This window comes from Micromesistius poutassou, assembly GCF_964030765.1.
Source record: "Micromesistius poutassou genome assembly, chromosome: 14".
Taxonomy (NCBI): Eukaryota; Metazoa; Chordata; class Actinopteri; order Gadiformes; family Gadidae; genus Micromesistius; species Micromesistius poutassou.
Genome location: NC_140284.1, coordinates 8,676,959 through 8,695,522, shown reverse-complemented (window position 1 = coordinate 8,695,522; position 18,564 = coordinate 8,676,959). Strand labels below are relative to the sequence as shown.

Sequence of the window (18,564 nt, the reverse complement as noted above, 5' to 3'; positions counted from 1 at the left end):
TCCCCCCCTCCCTCCCTCCCTCCCTCCCTCCCTCCCTCTCTCTCCCTCTCCCTCTCCCTCCCTCCCCCATCGATCACCATTGTCCCTGGGTTGTGTGTACTCACATCAAACGAGCCACGGCCAATAAGCCCTCAGAGGCTTACAACACTCTAACTTTCTGCTGGGGAATGAAATGAAGGCCATGAAACATGAAAGGACGGCAGCGATCGGCGCCGGCGTGCATGCGCTCTCTCCCTATGAACGTCTCGGACGGTAGAATGTGGAACGTAGAATGTAGATTGCGGTGTCGTACATTCCGCTGGGTGAGCGCTGGCCTGAGGTCACCTGCAACAGGAGGTCCTTCATCTTGGCCCCGTGCTGCAGCAGATCCCGGGTCTGCGCCTTCAGCAGCTTCTGGGTGAAGTCCAGCGCCGCTTGTTCTTCTGGGTGAGGAGGGCGCTCCACGCGGCCCGGTACAGCCTGGTGTCCTCCAGGCCGGGCCTGCTGCTGCCGGGGTTATCGATCACGCCCACGCGGACGCCCGGGCTCTTCCTCTGCAAGGGTTGGTGACACACACATTAACACGTGCGCACGCCGAATCATATACACACCCCCGTTAACACACACACACCTAAGTGTATATAGATAGATAGATGTTATATAGATATATAGATAGACACGTATATAGATAGACACGTTAACAAATGCGCGCGCACACACACACACACACACACACACACACACACACACACACACACACACACACACACACACACACACACACACACACACACACACACACACACACACACACACACACACACACAGGGTGGATATGTGTCACATTTCTCATATTATTGTCACAAAGCAAGCGAGAGGCAAGTTTCAGCAGGAGTTGTTTGTTTCTGTTGTTTGTTTCGGCTTCATCTCCTACGAATATAATGTGTGTAGTTTATTTAAAGACTGAGCGAGCATAGTCATAGTTTATAAGAGAAGAGAATTTAGAAGAGAATGAATCTCTTTGCGTTCTCCATCTTGGCCGAGCGTATACAGGTGACTATGTGGCTTTATATCGTCAACATCTTATATATCTTGTATAGACATTAATAAATTATCACCTGTCACTCTTCAAAAACATACTAAATGAAATATATTTCTGGGCTATACTTTACGACCTCATTCTCACCCTTGGCCCTGTTGTACCTGAAGGCGGGCTGAGTGAAACCTTAGATGTGTGCAGCGTTTAAATCCGTCTTTATTTATGTGGCTGTTACTCTGAGATTAACAGCCGCAACACTTATGAGCCAGACAGGCCAAGGTGAGAGGGGTCCCTGGTGGATACACTGTTTTTTATTCCTTCTGAGGCTTGCCACCGCAGCTTCTAATTAAACCCGGGCAGCTCCTCGCGACTCACTACATAAAAAGCAGCCGCTGCATTGATTGGACGCTCGTGATTCATTTCACGCCGCAGAGTAAGAACATAAAAGTGCACCAGAGGATATGCAGATGTTGGAGGATGCCGGTGGGTCCAAAATAAACAACAAAAAGAGGAAACAACAGAAAGTAACCAGGAGCGATGCAAAGTGAGGAAAGAGGGCGGGGCTGAGGTCTTTTCCTAAAAAGACGACTCTTTCACAGAGGCCAATTTACAATGTTGATGTGGACTTTAGAATTGATTGGATCTAAATCTGAAAATGGAGACGTTATGGAGGTGCACCAAAGATTAAACACACACACACACACACACACACACACACACACACACACACACACACACACACACACACGTAAAAACACGTAAAAACACTTTTTGTATCGATACTGTTGTATTTCCACACTAGTGTTTTCAGCAACATATTCTAAATATATTCTCAACTCAAAGTTCAGTCCTCAGTGATGGAATCGCCCGCTCAGTGTGTGCTGAAGGCCAAAAGCAGAGGGAACCATGGCCGCCTGTTTCTGAAGCTCATGTAGTTCCTCTAGGCAGTTTACTCGTTGTGAGTGACCCGTTACCATCCACCACCAAAGAATTCATTTTTCATTCTCGTTATGAAAAGCCACTACATTGTTTTTCCTTTTCTTCTCTCAGTGGCTAGTTCATCTCAGAATTATGTATTAAGCATGCTACTGCTTGACAGGTTTATTTAGTCCAAAAGTTATCAAGGCTTGAATATTAAAGAGTTTTGTTCATAGAGCCCTTATTCAAGAGCCACCCTCAATGTGTGTGTGTGTGTGTGTGTGTGTGTGTGTGTGTGTGTGTGTGTGTGTGTGTGTGTGTGTGTGTGTGTGTGTGTGTGTGTGCACTCCTCACCACGTGTCTCAGTGCGCCCGCCAGCAGTCGTTGTCCCGCCTCCGTCTCCAGGTCTCCCACGATCCACATCGTCACACCACTCATCCCGTCCTCGTCTGCTCGGCCGGCGGCGACCAATCAGCAGTGAGGAGCCGGCGGGATGGAGGAGTGCGGTGCACATGAGCACATTGTAAACGGACCACATTTAAATACACGTCTCTGACCAGTGAGCTCCCCCCCAGCGCTTCACAGTGAGGGCCTCACATTAACACATTCATACACATTCATTCACCCAGTCATTCACATAGTGCTGGGCGGTATACCGGTTCACACTGAATACTGGTTTGTATTTTCGTTATGATATGAATTTTTAATATACCTCCATAACGGTATTTGATTACACAACGTTTGGAACGCTGCGCCGCGCGACTGTTTCGGACGGGACCCTTTTCAATGATGCGCTTCTAAACATGCATGGTACGACTGCGTGCAGCATCACTTACTTGATGTTATTTTGATTGAAGATCGGCAGGTTGTAGTGGGTGCAGCCGTGAATGAATGAACGTGTATGTGTGTGTGTGTTGTGAGCGTATGCGATTTCCAAGTAACAAACCAACTCAAAGCCGATGCATGCATCCAAAACTATTTGTTCAAAACCAAATAAACAAATCAAAAACAGCGTTGCTTATTCACTTCACATACTTTTTCTTTTCAAAACTTGGGAATTAATATGCCGCGGTACAGAGCGGTTGAAAACAATGTTGGCGTCTCCTGTGGCTGCCTTGCGCACCTCCATTATATTACATTGGAAGTTATGTTTTAAACCCTGCCATGCACGCAAGTGTAAATGCGAGCAGCATAGCTGCGTGACTGCCTCAGCACATTTAAAAATATATATATATTATTAATAATTAGACTAATTTATTAATATATAATAATTTCTTTTTAATTAATCGTTTAGATTAGTCAACTAATTGAAAGATTAGTCATTATAAAATGAGATACTGTGATATAAATTTTTGGTCATACCGCCCAGCACTACATTCACACATTCATAAAAATTCATTCACATTCATCCACACACACATTCCTAGACCCCTTCATTCACACATTCATTCAGCCATACCCACATCCATTCACCCAGTCATCCATACCCACATTCATTCAGTCACACATTCATCCACACATTCATACACCGACGCCGGTGTCAACAGGAGCCGTTAAGAGTTGGGCGTCTTGCTCAGGGGCATCTTGACACCTGGCTAGGAGGACCCGGAGATCGAACCGGCAACCGCCCGGTTTCCAGATCCCCTCATCACGCCCCCTGGACCCCCGTCACCCTGGTCGAATCAACAGGACACTGTGTGTCCTGTTTACTGAACACACGTCTCTGTGCCTGCTGTGTGTGACACCACCCCACGGTAAGCAGCGCAAGAAGGAAAATAGATTTTCATTTCTTGGTACTTCTTCACTGCTCATCATCACAGTGCTTAGGTTGCCTTTGGAGAGTCTCATCCTTTGAAAGGTTGTTTTTTTTTCCCTCTTTCCAATGACAGTCTGGTGCAGGAAGGAATGCAGAAATGGAAGCGCATGTGTGGGAGAGAGGGAGAGACAGATTCAGAGAGCGTGAAAGAGAGAGCGAGCAAGAGAGAATGAGCAAATAGAGAGAGAGAGCTAGCGCGAGAGAGATTTGACAGAGAGCTCAGGATATTAGAGCAGAATTGTGCCATCTGTCACACCTTTATTCATCGAGTCAGTCGGTCAGTCAGTCGGTCAGTCCATCAGTGACTCAGGCAGGCAGGGAGCCTGTCAGCAAGTCAGCATGTAGCTTCATGTCCGTCAGTCACTCAGTCAGTAGTTCAGTCAGCCAGTAAGTCAGCCAGAGGCTCAGTAAGTCAGCCAGGCCTCCGCCAGCCAGCCGGTATGTGAGTCAGCCAGGTAGTCAGTAAGCCAGGCAGCCAGGCAATAAGGCAGTGAGTAAAGCAATCAGCCAATCAGCCCACCGCCTCATAAAGCCAAATGACAATCGTGGCCCAGGGAGTAAAGTGATGGCTCCCTTCAGCCTGCTGACCGCGAGCCAATCAGAAAAGCCAGTAATTATCTTGCTGAAGATGCAGCCTATTGTGCCTCACCGAAGCCCAACTCCGGCGCTCAGAGAACCACCTCCAGAAGAACATTGTTCAGTGTTTCCCAGACGATTGAGGAGTGAGGTGTGTGAGGTAATCTATGCTGGTGTGCGTGTGCAAATTGCTGATGTGTGTGCACGGTGCTGATGTGCATGTGCACAGTGCTGGCGTGCATGGTGCTGATGTGCACGTGCACAGAGAGTCTTTAGTGCGATTGAGGGCGCATTCCAACAGAAACTGTCTCCTACAATGGTACAACACTAAAACACCACAAGGAAAAGCATGCAAGCACACTATGAGCTCCAGCCAAATGCTTCTGGCATTAATTTTAGTTTTCAGGCTGCAGTTTGGAGCCATCCCATCCAACGGGATTAATAATACTGATGCTTCTGTTCTACACCATCAGATATGTAGGCTAATTTAAGTCTCTTTCTCTCTTTATGCTGCAGACATTTAGTCTCAAGCCATTCATTAGCTAATGCCCCCGACTGTATCATTATGCATTTTGTATTCTTCTATAGCAGAGCACCATGTTGAGGTCAGTATTTTTCCTCAGTATTTCTCCAATATACAATAACGACAATCTAACAAGAGGAGGGGTGCAGTTGGGGGCACCTATGATCTATGTTTTTTTTAATAAAACAAATAGCATTTGACACGCCCACATCATTTCTAATAAAATAAATAAAATATATCTAAAATAAATGTGTACGGCTGACTGCAGTGGCGCCAGTGCTCCAGCGGAGGCGCTGTGCCACCACTGGAAGCCTGCAGGGGAAACACTGGTGTAGAGACAACCCTCCTAGAGGCAACGCTCCTAATGATCCTAGAGACAACACTCCTAGAGACAACGCTCCTAGAGACAACACTCCTACAGACAACACTCCTACAGACAACACTCCTACAGACCACCTCCTAGAGACAACACTCCTACAGACAACCTCCTAGAGACCTCCTGGAGGTACAGACACCAGTGCCCTCTGAAGAGGCGACCGGAGGCGGCTCACCGTTCTTGGTGAAGTACTTCATCCTCTTGGCCACCACCGCCGTCCGGTCCCTGGAGTCCAGATAGGAGAACATGGTGGTGTCCTCCCAGTCGTCCGCCACTGTGAGGAGAGGAGAGACACGCCTCCGTCTTTAGTAACCGCGGCAATGAGCCGCGAGAGTCAGCCGCCGAAAGACGGTGAAGCGGGGTGGTCACCTGGGGAGGCGGTGAAGTCCAGGTACCTCCGCTCCGTGCTGAGGACCAGAGGGTTGATCCTCAGCACCACGTGGGGCTGCTCCATCAGGTAGTCCTCCACGTCAGAGGCCTCCGTCAGCTGGCCCTGAGGGGGGGGGGGGGGGGGACAGGAGTCACTACACTGTAGACTAGGAGGGGAGGGCGGGGGGGACAGGAGATTAAAAGGACCTGAACATATCTGTACTTAATGCCGGAAAGATTAGTAATAAAATCCAATCCAAAACTGATATATTCTACAAATATAAAATGCTGGCCGGCCCGTACCTCTTTCTTTGTTTTTCAAGAATCGTACTATCGCCCCTCCCAAAGCCCCTCCCACTCTCACACCCAGCCAGCCGGGCTACGCCAGGCTGAATAACATAGACCTAGCCATGGACAGAACTCTGTTAGGGAGTTCTTAGAATTCTGAAAGCCTCCCGTCTATTGACTTGGAGGTGCTAATTAGTTAATTAGGGGCTAATTCTAAAACATTGTGACTTTAATGTGAGACATCAACTATGGCCTGTTTCGGCCACGTGATTTAAAAGAATGCTTTAAAACTGCCGACATTCTGAAACCCCAACCCTGAAACTCAACCCACACGAAACCACATGAAAGACAACAATCGCACTAAAGTTTTCTTCACAGCGTTTTGCACTATTTACAAAATCACAATAAACGTCTCGCCAAGTCCTTGTGCTATGGTACAGCAAGGAACCCGTCTCTCCCCTCTCTACTGTAGCGCACTCAGCAGCCTTGGTGGACTGGTATTGTATGGACGCCGTTCCTCCACTGCGCATCGAGTCTTTATCACAGGGTCAACACCGTGAACGCACTGCTGGGCGCGCGTGAATGGATCGGGCCGTCATTGAAACGTTGTGTCACCCTCCCTCCAAACACCCCGGATGCACTGGTCACATAAGGGCTGCCGGGGAAATAATGTAACTGCGATTATTTCGACCAATATTGCGATTTTGATTCAGTATGGGATTTTTTTTCAAGTTCCTTGTGTTCTGTATTATTCTCTAAACAAGCAATAAATCCTTCTGTAATGACCAACACGACATTGGAAGCAGTCAACATATAGGCCAGGCCTATATGTTGGGATGAATTGATGCATGAATTTCTTTATTTAACTATTGAATTGTAAAAGAAAAATATATACGAATCTTGCTAATCTCCAGCCAGTTAACAGTTACCCCCCAAAAATATATTTTTTAATCGCAGCCTTTGCGATTTGCAAATCGCGTTCTTTTACATCACGATGTCTGTTTGAATTTGATTAATCGTTCAGCCCTACTCCAAATCCCCCGGATGCAGCAGTCCCGTGGAGCGCTGCTGTCCCGTGAGGTTCACGGTGCGCTGGGGAGGAAGTGGTGGGTTATGGGTAGGACCCACCATGAAGGCGGCCCTCTGGAAGACGTTGGTGGCGTCCATGATGCGCTGCAGGATGAGAGTCTCCAGCTCGTCGGGGTCCATCTCCCCCGGGTCGAGGGGCACGCCGTTGAACAGCGCCACGGGCAGTGCGCCCAGCCCGCTCTCCTGGTAGAACCGGGGGCCGGCCTGGAGGAACCACACACGCCTCCGGTCAGGGGGGGGGTGGGTACATGACCGGAGGCGTGTGCCCAGTCAGGGGCCCTTCTGTTCTTCTACGGAACAGAGCTAGTTTTTATAGTTAAATTACAACCAGTTCATATATTGGACATTTAAAGCAATTTATGCAAATAGTGCCTTTAATGATATCTATTTTAAAATGGCACTTAGAGCAATAAGAGTTCTCCATCCACAACAGGGAGCAGGGGGCCCATGTTTTTTTTCATGTTTTACCTGTCTCCTCTCATCGTACTCGGAGTCCGGCCCCAGAATCCTTCCTGCGTTGGCTTTGGGGAATTTCCTCTTCAGGAAGGCGGTGATGGTATCCACGGTCAGAGACTCCCCAACACGGATTTTGCTGTACATCTGCAGGAGCAGAGAGGGACCGGGAATCAACTCACAGCATCCGACCACCTTGTCTTGTACTCACCTGCCGGTGTGGGCCACCTCCGGCCCCGTCTGGGAGGGAGTCGACGCCTGAAGCAATGAAGCTTCTCACTCGTCTAGTCTCGTAATGTCTCACAAGGCCCTGGCCCCACACACACACACACACACACACACACACACACACACACACACACACACACACACACACACACACACACACACACACACACACACACACACACACACACACACACACACACACACACACACACACTCCAGGTATTGCGGGATTGTAAACGAGGTGTTCGGCGTACTCACCGAGACCACGGACGTCAGCGCCTGGGACAGGTCGTACTCCTCCGCGATGTAGCTCAGGAGGCGGTAGAAGGCGACCCCGGCGTCCGTGAACCCGTCCACCTCCTCCGCCGTGTTGACGACGAAGATGAACCCGATTCTACAGGAGGAGGAGAGAGGACAGACATTGGCCGCTGGAGGTCAGAGCAGCGAGGCGGCGATGAGGGGCGATAAGGCCGGAGCGGGGGCCTGCAAGACACATGATCCCGCGGCTCCCCGGAGCCTCCGGTACAAACCTCAGAGGGATCATGTGCTTGTAGAAGAGCTCCGAGAGCTTCACCAGCTCCACAGTCTGCTGCTGGGCCGGGTCCAGGAACAGCACCTTGACACACAGGCAGGACCTCGTTACAGCAATACTCATGATTTGTGTTCAAGGTGTATCTTTGGTTTCATTAAGCGAATGTGAAAGACGTACATTATTTGTGAAGAGAATTTCTAACATCGTTCAACAATTCTAAAACGTACCGCGGTCTTACCTCCTACACGTACAACATACTAGTAAAGCGTTTACGATATGTGTAGCATCGGTATTGTGACAGCAACCCGATACTCGCCCCACTCTAGACAAGTTCCCCCCCCCGGCTGTGCACTGCTTGTCGCTGAGTGCCGTCTGTGTATCGCATTACACCCACTGCCGTGGCTCTGCAGCGTGTGTCCGCAGTGCTGCTCCACTTATTGTGTATTGTACATCCTGGCACTTAAAAATAGTACTTAGCATCGTGTAGCATCTTATCCTAGCTATCTTTGTTGTATACAGAGAATGGGTTAACTTAGCGATTGTGAGTGCTTGGCATTTGGTTCTATGAACTTCCTTACTGTACCGACAGTGATATATTGTTGTTTCTCTTTCTTCTGACAAACGGAATTATTCATTTTATTTTATTCAATTATTCAAGTCATTTTGGATAAAAGCGCCCTCAATGTAAATGTAAAAGGCTCCAGTGCGGTCGTGGGACTCATCTTACCAGGTTAAAGTCTTACCAGGTTAACTCTTACCAGGTTAAGGTCTTATCAGGTTAACTCCAACCAGGTTAAGGTCTTACCAGGTTAAAGAAGTTGCGGCGTATCTGCCGGATGACCCCGGGGAAGGTAGAGCGGAGCAGCTCCTGGATCCCCGAGGGCCAGCCCCGGTACATGGGGTCGCTCTCGATGTCGTTCATCCACTGTAGAGGGGGGGGGGGGGGGGGCGTTAGACACGGACACTGACTGTGTTTGAGTATATATTCATGAGCACCCACTGGCAGCACCCTAGTGCACGCTGCACTAGATGGATAGATAGGTAGTGACACACACACACACACACACACACACACACACACACACACACACACACACACACACACACACACAGTAAAGCCTTGGGGACCTAGAAAAGTGCTATATAGATGCAATCAATTGTTATTATTATTATCTAGTGTTTGGATAGAGCATTGATTGAAAAAAGGAAGCAAGCAGACAGTATTCTCCTCCAGACTTGTGTTCCTCATTTGTCCGTTTTCTAACCAAGTGCAAGTCTCTCTGCTGCTGCGAGTGTGTATGGGAATAATTAATAATCAAAGGACTTAAGGACAACATGAGTGGGTGATAAGCTAAACAGGTGAGAAGCTAATAGAATTAGTCAAAATCACTTGACAAATCACTTGAAAAGCACACGTGTGTACATTTCTGGCCCGCATGCACACGCTAAATCCAGTTCGATACAATCTGTACAAGATAACGATTTTGGCAAATGGCATCGGTTTCGGATGATCAGTGAAGCCAGGAGAGATGGTGATGATGGTTTGAGTTTTCCTCCAATCAGCAATGCTTGGGCCTGAAAGTGCCAATACCAGCAACACACTGTACACCACGCGCACAATGCTCACTCTCACCTCGACGTGGGGCTGTGAAGATACCACTGTGGGTGTAAGGAACGTGTTATGACAATGGCAGTTTAAGTGTATAAACTGCTTGGAAAGCTATTCATTTAGCTTCTGGGAGATAGAGCAAGGCTGATACATTTTTGGGTAAAAAATATCACACACACCTTAAAATTGACTATAGTTGTAAAAGCAAGACCCCACCCCCTTGTTGAATGTGTCTATTATCCTGGACTTAATATATCACATTCATGTGTTTGGCATTTTTTCAGAGTGTCTTAAATATTAAAATGGCCAATAGGGACAAAATGAAAGTTTGGAAGTTTTTAATTTGATAGCTTTCACTGGCTCCCTTCCCAGTTTCCCAGTTTATAATTGAGGTTTTTGGCAGACGAGGGACTGTTGCAATAGTCTGATGAGTACTAGCCGCGCTAATCCATGCCCGCTGTGTGGGATCTGAACAAAGCACCTGCAGTGCTGATCCTTGCAGAGAGAGAGAGAGAGAGAGAGAGAGAGAGAGAGAGAGAGAGAGAGAGAGAGAGAGAGAGAGAGAGAGAGAGAGAGAGAGAGAGAGAGAGAGAGAGAGAGAGAGAGAGAGAGAGAGGAGAGAGAGAGAGAGAGAGAGCGCATCTGCTCTGCTGCACCAGCCCTGGCAAAGTCCCTCACCATGATGGCTGGATGTCTGATATCCAGGGCGTAGCTGTCCTCCACCACGCCCACAGGCAGCCTCAGCATCCTCCCCTGGTGCTCCCCAGTGATGCCCAGATTATGTAGCCCCTCCAGGACCCGCGCCTCTCCTCGGAGCATGTCCAGAATGCTGAAAGAGAACCAGAAACACATCACAGGTTAGTATTTATCGGCTGAGGCCGGGGCTTTGCAGCGCTGTAGACTTTGATTCATGGGGATGAGAATCTCTTGGCCACCGGTCCAGTATTTTATCCTTTTTATTCAAGCTTCCTGCAGTCGGTGTAGAATGCTACAGCCCGCTCCCTCTCCTTCCGGCCAGATGCCCTACCTGAAGGGGGTGTGAGTGTCCAGATCGATGTTCTGACCGTTGATGAAGAGCGCAGCATCTCCGGGGTGAATCCCGAGGTCTCGCTCAGACGCTGGGAGGGAGAAACGGCCGTTAGTAAAATGTTCATCTGACTCAGAGTTAGCCTCTTAGTTAGCCCAATACGTCTACGCCCGGGAAAATAAAAAGTTACGGTGGAACAACCGAGGAGAGGAATATATCGCAGGGTTCAGTGTGCAGAGAGATAAGCAATGACTTTCAGAAGGCGTGATGCTATCAGACCACTTCTGGAGGACGGAGTTGGATTCCGCTAAGGAACGCGGCCCACCTTTTGGTTTTCCTCGATTTCTTTTCTCATCTCCGGCTTTATGGTCACTCTCGTCAGTGATCTGTTGGGAACAGTAAAGCGTGTACAGTCGCCATCAGCTTTTTTAACCTCCCCCGTCGACAGTAAAAACACACTTTTTAATCTCCAAAATTCTATGGGCGCCTCATGGCCATACGTGGGACATCGTGTTCCCCGTAAACATTCACGCCAACTATCATTGGGTCTTACAGCCGGTCTGGGCCGGGGGAACACGCACACTTCAATCTCCACGCCCGCGTGCAGTAAAGAGTGGATCTGAGGCTGCTAGAGCCCTCGTAATATGAAAGATGGTTCCACACTTCAGATGGGAAAGACCAAGAACAGGAGCCTCGATGTGAGTATGTTGAACAGGGGACCAGATCGGGTTGAGTTTATTCCTGTATTGTGTTATATTTGGGTTCGGTCCAAGACGATAGTGTGTTGTTTTGGCATTACTGCCTGATGGTTTTGATTGCTTATTTGTAGCCTCCCTCAGCCAAAATCTGACCTTCATCTAAATTGTTGTGGTCTGCGCTGGAGCCTGAGCTTCTTACCTGGCCTTGCTGGGGAAGTCTTGACTGAGGTCCCTCATGAGCTTCAGAGCGTCGAACTTGGGCACCGACAGGATTTTAGAGGCCGCCTGGAAACTAAGATCTAAGGACACAGTTCATTCCCATATGGATTGTTATTAAGTTAATTATCATTACACATGTTTAAAATACTACAACCTTTTAACTTCATGTGTAATGATAATGGAAAAGTATATTGATGCATATATTGTATATGTCTGAATAATAATTATTGATAAGAAAAATAAAGGAGTTGACCGTCCGAAACTATCTATGGACAGCGTCAATATCCTCATTCTAATTAATAATTATTATTCAGACAAATAACTCATTATAATAACCATAATTACATTATAGTTTAGTCAAGCTTAAAAGCACATTAACTACATTTGTTTTTACTTAAATCACACAATAAAAAAATTATCATGCTTGATGAAAATAAAGGTAAAAAATAAATGTATATACACAATAAAAATAACAATAGTATTTTGTCAATATACAAATAAATAAAGTATACAAATAAATGTAATATAAGAAGAAGAAGAAGAAGAAGAATAATGGTTAGGGTTAATAATATAATATATCCATTTGCCATAATAACAACATGAGCTGTTTGGTGAAGTTTGTCACCTTGCAGCTCCCATACTTTGAGGGGGGCCATGTCATCGCTGCTCTCCACCAGATGTTTACGAAGCTCTCCCCAGCGGCACATGGAGCTCTGGGTGGGACTTCCTGACCACCGGCAGAAGAAAGGACATCAACATCTCATCAAGGCTACAAGAAGTCTCTTTGATCAAATAACAAGGCAAGTTATTAAATGGTTTAAATCCCATTTCCAACGGTGTATCGAGCATAGGCTTGGCCAGTGCATATCGTGCATTTCTATACTATTTTAGCGGCAGTCATTATGGGATGGTTTTGCTTTTGCTTTCCTACTTCAACGTTCCAAACAGGAACCCTTGGACCTCATCCACGTCCTCCTCCTCTCGGTGGGTGCCAGCCTTTGAATCTAGAACCAGATAACAAGGAGGCACCAGAGTTAATGAAGACCGAAGATACAGCCCATACAGCCCATACAACCCATACAGCCCATACAGTACAGTCTCGGCTCCAGCAGACCTAGGTCATAGCAGAACTTCAGCTCAGAGTCTGGGCAGGAAACACTTAAGGGGCAGGGTTACACCTTGTTTCCTGTCTCGCTGTGCGGGATATTCTACCGAAGAGAAGCCCATTCATTGTGGGTGGATGGCGCTTCAGGAAGGGGATTTAATGAGAGTATTTCTACAGTTGCCAGTGTACACAGTGTTGATTTGAAAGCATTGATCACAGTTTACTAGTGCCTTGCGAGTTTATGTTGGCCAATCACACGCTTACAGATCCCCGCCTCCAGCGACGTGAGCGTCAAAATAAATACGAACAAAGGAATTTGAAACAACAGATTTGAGCTTGTCTGCTATAAGCACACATTAGAAAATTCATCTAAAGTCAGATTGGTGAGATAGTACAACAAAGTTTAAGACACAGCAGAGTGAAATCATGGGGTGAGCTGACCTTTGACCTGGGTGTCGTCCACCCGCCCGGCTTGATGGCCAGCTCCACAGCGTACCCCGACAGCAGCACACTTGTGGGGCTGGGGGTCCTGGGGGGAGAGGGGGGAGTGTGAGGCAGTACGGAGGACTTCACCTCTCACAGGGGTAATACTGGGGAGCTGTTAGGGATGTGTGGGCCGGTGGCCAAGCTCACCAAGACAACCACCACAAATACTGGCTTTAGTGAATAAATCAACAACAAAAGTGACCCAAGTAGAATTGAATGTGTTACGTTACAAATAATCAATATAACCAACATAAGAAAATTTGCAGTACCTAGTAATATCCTAAGTATAGTGATTTAAAAATCACAATCTAAATCGCAATTTAGTTTCTTTTTTTAACATAATGTTTCTCTTCAGATAAGTATTAGACACAAGAGCAATACGGTAGCTATTTTCAACAGCACATAATGGATGGTTAGTAAACGCCTCAAATGTATTTCAAGAGCGAGTGCATTCCCAGAAGCAACGAAAAGACTGGCATGCCCTGATTTGCGACTTGTTTTGTCTTCAAATGAAGTTCCATCCTAAACTAGTCTAAAAGCTTGAGTTACTCATTCTCAGTCTAAGTTGCGAGCAATATGCAGTACCTCATTTCAAAGAGTGCTTGATGGGTAAACGCAAACTATTTCTCAACTCCTCAGCCACAGGGGGCTAAATGAACGCTACCACCGTTGAATTCAGACACAGAAACACATCGCAGGGCATGTGCTGAGCGGTATGCAGCCACGCAGCCTTGACACAAATGCCCCCGTTACTCACTTCCAAAGGTAGAATCTGGAAGAAAATGTTCCACACCCACACTATAATTCCCTTCATTGTTCATCTCTGAAAAGACTGCCAACAGAGTCAGGGCACTGGATTCTCTCTCTCTCTCTCTCTCTCTCTTCTCTCTCTCTCTCTCTCTCTCTCTCATCTCTCTCTCTCTCTCTCTCCTCTCTCTCTCTCTCTCTCTCTCTCACTCTCTCTCTCTCTCTCTCTCTCTCTCTCTCTTCTCTCTCTCTCTCTCTCTCTCTCTCTCTCTCTCTCTCCTCTCTCTCTCTCTCTCTCTCTCAGGCTGTACTCTCTGTCTCTCCTGCAATCCATCACCAAGCTGACCTCTGCCTTTGTCAGGGCCTGCCGAGTCAATGGCATGGCAGATATGGCTCACTCTTCCAGGTAAAGATGAGAAAAACACGCCAATCGAGTGGAGATCGCAAAATCCACCAACCGCGAGGGTGAAAAAGAGTGTGTTTCAGTAGCACTCGCCTGTCCAGGTGTCTTGCTCTCTTGTCCTCTAAAGATAAAATGACGAGGCAGAGAAAAAAATAATATTGTATGCCAGTTGCTAGGATACGCTACATGTGTCATAAATAAAGATTACACCATAATTAGATGATGTATTTATTGACACCAGATACACTGTAAATATGTACATATCTGACATTCAGTATAGTGTGACTGATTATACATTTAACCTATTTTTATATACACACACACACATGACTGAGGGGAATTCATTTAGAAAAGGACTTATGTCTGGCTCTGTGTGCGTGCGTGCGTGCGTGCGGTTGCGTGTGCCTGTGTCCACTTTGAAGAGCATCGACATGAAACAGCAGCTGCTGGAACAGAGGTGTAAAAACACACGGCGACTCACCTCCACAAAGTGCCGAAGCACATAGATCAGCGAGCCGGCTTCCGCCCTATCTGACAGCAGCGTGTGAAAAGCGCTGAACTTTCTGGTTCCAATTTCAGCGTAGAGGACCACCACCAGGCACATCGCTCACGTTACGCCCAGGGTATCTGTGGTCCGTCTTGTACAGGAACGGCTTTGGCCTGCATACATTTTAATTAATTAAAATCTCAATTTTTAATATGTTGTACATCCTGGCACTTAAAAATGGTACATAGCATCGTCAAGCATCTTATCCTAGCTTTCTTTGTTGTATACAGGGAATGGGTTAACCTAGTGATTGTTAGTACTTGGCACTTGGTTTCTATGAACATTCTTACAGACAGCGGTATATCGTTGTTTCTCTTTCTTCTGACAAATGTACTTAATGTAAGTCGCTTTGGATAAAGAACGTCTGCTAAATACCCTCAATGTAAATGTAAATGTAAATGTAATAGCCTGTTAAAGAAGAACAGAAAGCTAAGTGGAACAACTCGTCTTTGGTCTGTATTAGACAAAGACAAAAGAGACAAAACAATGGTTCACAGACGTCAGGATTGGAAGGGGAGCACTTTGACCGCTAAGCCAAATGACTGCAGTCCTCCACGGTGGCGAACTAAAGCTCTCTTAAAAGGACCACACCGGTCTGGGTGATTAAACCACCGCAGCCGTCTCCCCTGGCTTCACTGAAGCATCCTTACCCAATTTAATTAGTCAGATTAATTGTTGTGCAAACACTGATGAAGACCATTTAACATGAACACAAATTAAAAAACTAATAGCAGAATAGCTTTTGGAATAAATGTGTGTTGTTGAGTTAAGAGTTTGTGGACAGTGAATCGCCGGTAAAGTACTTTGCAAAACGCCTTTTTCACAAAAACCAAAGTGCTTCTGATGTTGTGTACATCCGTTGCAGGCGCCAAATGCTCTTAGGTGTAATCGGAACAACAAGGTGATTCTCACACATCCTTTCGGTAACGGATGTTTGAGTGATGCCAGGAGAGACGATGATTTGATCCCCCGGACCGCTACGGTCCTCAGGGTTACCGGGGTGAGGTTCACCGAGGAGGACCTTATATTACCTGTCCAAGGCGCCCTTCAGGAGCTTCTTGAGGTCCTTGTGCTGCAGCCATGCTGGCCGTGGACCGACACAAACGCGGGCAGGCCGCCGGTGTGTCTTCATCGCTGGCGATCTGCAAACGGCGGGAGCCAAGGAAAAGGAAACGTTTTAGAGTCGCACGACACGCACCGGTGGTTCACTCCACTCTTTTTATTTTTTAAGAATTTATTTAGCTTTTTTTATGCTTTATTATTGAATGAGATAGTTGAGAGATATAGGGGAGGACATGGAGCAGAGGACCACAGGCAGGAATCAAACCCGGGTGGCTGCGATCAGGGACTGAGCCTTAATGGTACGGGCTCTACACCCCCGGTTCACTCCACTCTTTGACGTGTCTCGGTGGCCACACACCTGCTGAGACGCAGCCACAGCTGGCGAGTAGGTCCTCAGGGACAGGGCGAACCGCAGGAGGTTGACCTGGAGGTGTGTGAGGAACTGGCCTGCCTTCTTCAGGATGAGGTTGTAGTAGGACCGCACAGACTCTTAGGGGAGATCAATCCATATCAGACACACAACTGAAGACAACCACTTGTACTGTAACGATGCAGCAAACAGTGTGACTGAGCGATGATGCAGCTTACCTCCATTCTTGTATACAGTTAGCTCTTTTACAGTATCCACAAACTGCCAGAACTTCTCATTGCCATCTTCTGCGATGAACTCGCTGTACAGACGAGAGACAGATATTGAAGAGGTGAGTGAAATTTAGCACATGAAGCTAAATAATATAATTAAGTATTATAGGTATTATAGTAGTATAGGCATAGTTAGTGGACAAATACTTTTACCACCTACTGACTATTGACCACATCAATAATGAACGAATTGCCCATCAAGGATTCAAGAAGCACATCCGTCTCACAAGACATAAGTACACAGAATTGTGATGTTATGAGTGGAAAAGAAAATGGCAGGCCCATGTAAACAACACAGAAAAACAAAACATAGGCTATATTGGCTTTATTAGATAACGTAACTAGCCTACTTTCCTTCCCCACAAATGTCCGGATTTCTTGTGTCTGCATGCAGGCAGGGGAAGGGGTTTGAGTCAATCCTAAACACCTATATACGAAGTGTGTGTGTGTGTGTGTGTGTGTGTGTGTGTGTGTGTGTGTGTGTGTGTGTGTGTGTGTGTGTGTGTGTGTGTGTGTGATCCAGGGTACCTTGTCTCGAGCAGGAACGGCGTCATGGTCCACTTGGCTTTGAGGCTCGCTGAGACGCCTTTAGACGCGGCGCTCACATGGTGGGTGTTCAACGTGAACCACAACGTGAACAGCAACGCGTTCCTCATCATCATCTCAGCCGAGAGGAACACACAAGAAGAGAAGGATAACCAGACGTACGGTTCAACTAAGATACAGTGAGCATCAGACGTCCCATCCACTCCTGCCACGTAGGGGTCCCTGCCAATAAAACTTGGGCGCACAGCAGTCACCTACAGATCTCCTCAATCCGGTTGACAAAATACAAACTTAAAGCATGTCAATCCCATGACGTGTGTGGGTTCAGCGGGGCTACACTAACTTATTGGTATAACTCAGGTTATACCCAGTGGGTCAAAACAGGACGGATAGAGTTAGAAGGAAGAGTTAGGAGGGGACGACCTGGATGGAAACACAGCAGCTGGGCCGATGGAGGCACACGAAGGGCTTTCTACAAACATGTGCACATGTTTAGGGGTTTGTCAGCGCTCGGAGTGTAACTTGTTGTAACTATACTGTGTTTAAAACGGCATTCTGTTGTCATGCTCCTCACCGCTATACGCCGCTCCGTACAAAGCGCCTCTCCGCTACCGGATCGTCAGCAGGCTGATCGAGGAGTCTAACGCTGACCTGTCTTCGTATCTGCGAGAGAAATGTAAGGAAAAATATATTTCTTGCTATTTTGTAATATCTGAGGTTAATTTTATATCTTTATACGTCTTCCTAAGCCACTACTTATATTATAACTTAATTAAAAATAATTTTGAAAATGTATATTTTGTCCGGCAATTCCGTAGACACCTACGTTTCTAACAGGCGCCACAGATTCTCACTAACCATCAATTCAACAGTGCGCGTGTGTTTTAATTATAATAATCACTGACACTAAATAGCATTATAATATAGTTATATGAATAGTAGTATTTTTTGAATGAATGGAAATATATATTTACTATTAACAATAATATGAATTTCATTATTATACTTTTACTTTTATTATTATTATATAAGTATATTGTAAAAACACGCACACACAAAAGAAGTGTGTACTTTATATGATATTATTAAATAGTAGGCTAATTGAGTTGCGACCAGCAACTCAATTGTGAGTGTTTTTTTTCCAGAGTGATTTACTTTTAATAGGGACTATACAGCCAAAGCGATCTGGGGGCTACGAAATATCTGTATACAAAAAAGTGTCGCAAATCACAATCACACTGCATATCGCAAAATCCATATCGACGCCTCTGCTGTTCGATCGCGCAC

At 46.6% G+C, this 18,564-nt stretch overlaps 1 protein-coding gene across 1 annotated transcript in view; it reads right to left on the bottom strand.

The window, feature by feature from the left end:
- Positions 1–17,873, bottom strand: part of uggt2 (UDP-glucose glycoprotein glucosyltransferase 2) — a 40,676-nt gene extending 22,803 nt beyond the window's left edge. Inside the window, 28 exon segments of the mRNA XM_084478924.1 lie at positions 392–533; positions 2,291–2,385; positions 5,403–5,501; positions 5,597–5,720; positions 7,013–7,177; positions 7,442–7,573; positions 7,913–8,048; positions 8,185–8,270; positions 8,992–9,111; positions 10,474–10,624; positions 10,823–10,898; positions 10,901–10,913; positions 11,148–11,208; positions 11,720–11,819; positions 12,365–12,434; positions 12,436–12,466; positions 12,671–12,743; positions 12,830–12,883; positions 13,312–13,354; positions 13,356–13,373; positions 14,962–15,075; positions 15,077–15,140; positions 16,059–16,098; positions 16,101–16,133; positions 16,136–16,169; positions 16,448–16,578; positions 16,678–16,760; positions 17,260–17,873. Coding sequence (XP_084335050.1) covers positions 392–533; positions 2,291–2,385; positions 5,403–5,501; positions 5,597–5,720; positions 7,013–7,177; positions 7,442–7,573; positions 7,913–8,048; positions 8,185–8,270; positions 8,992–9,111; positions 10,474–10,624; positions 10,823–10,898; positions 10,901–10,913; positions 11,148–11,208; positions 11,720–11,819; positions 12,365–12,434; positions 12,436–12,466; positions 12,671–12,743; positions 12,830–12,883; positions 13,312–13,354; positions 13,356–13,373; positions 14,962–15,075; positions 15,077–15,140; positions 16,059–16,098; positions 16,101–16,133; positions 16,136–16,169; positions 16,448–16,578; positions 16,678–16,760; positions 17,260–17,393 — 2,422 coding nt within the window. The 5' untranslated portion in view covers positions 17,394–17,873.
- Between the last annotated feature and the right edge of the window lie 691 nt (positions 17,874–18,564).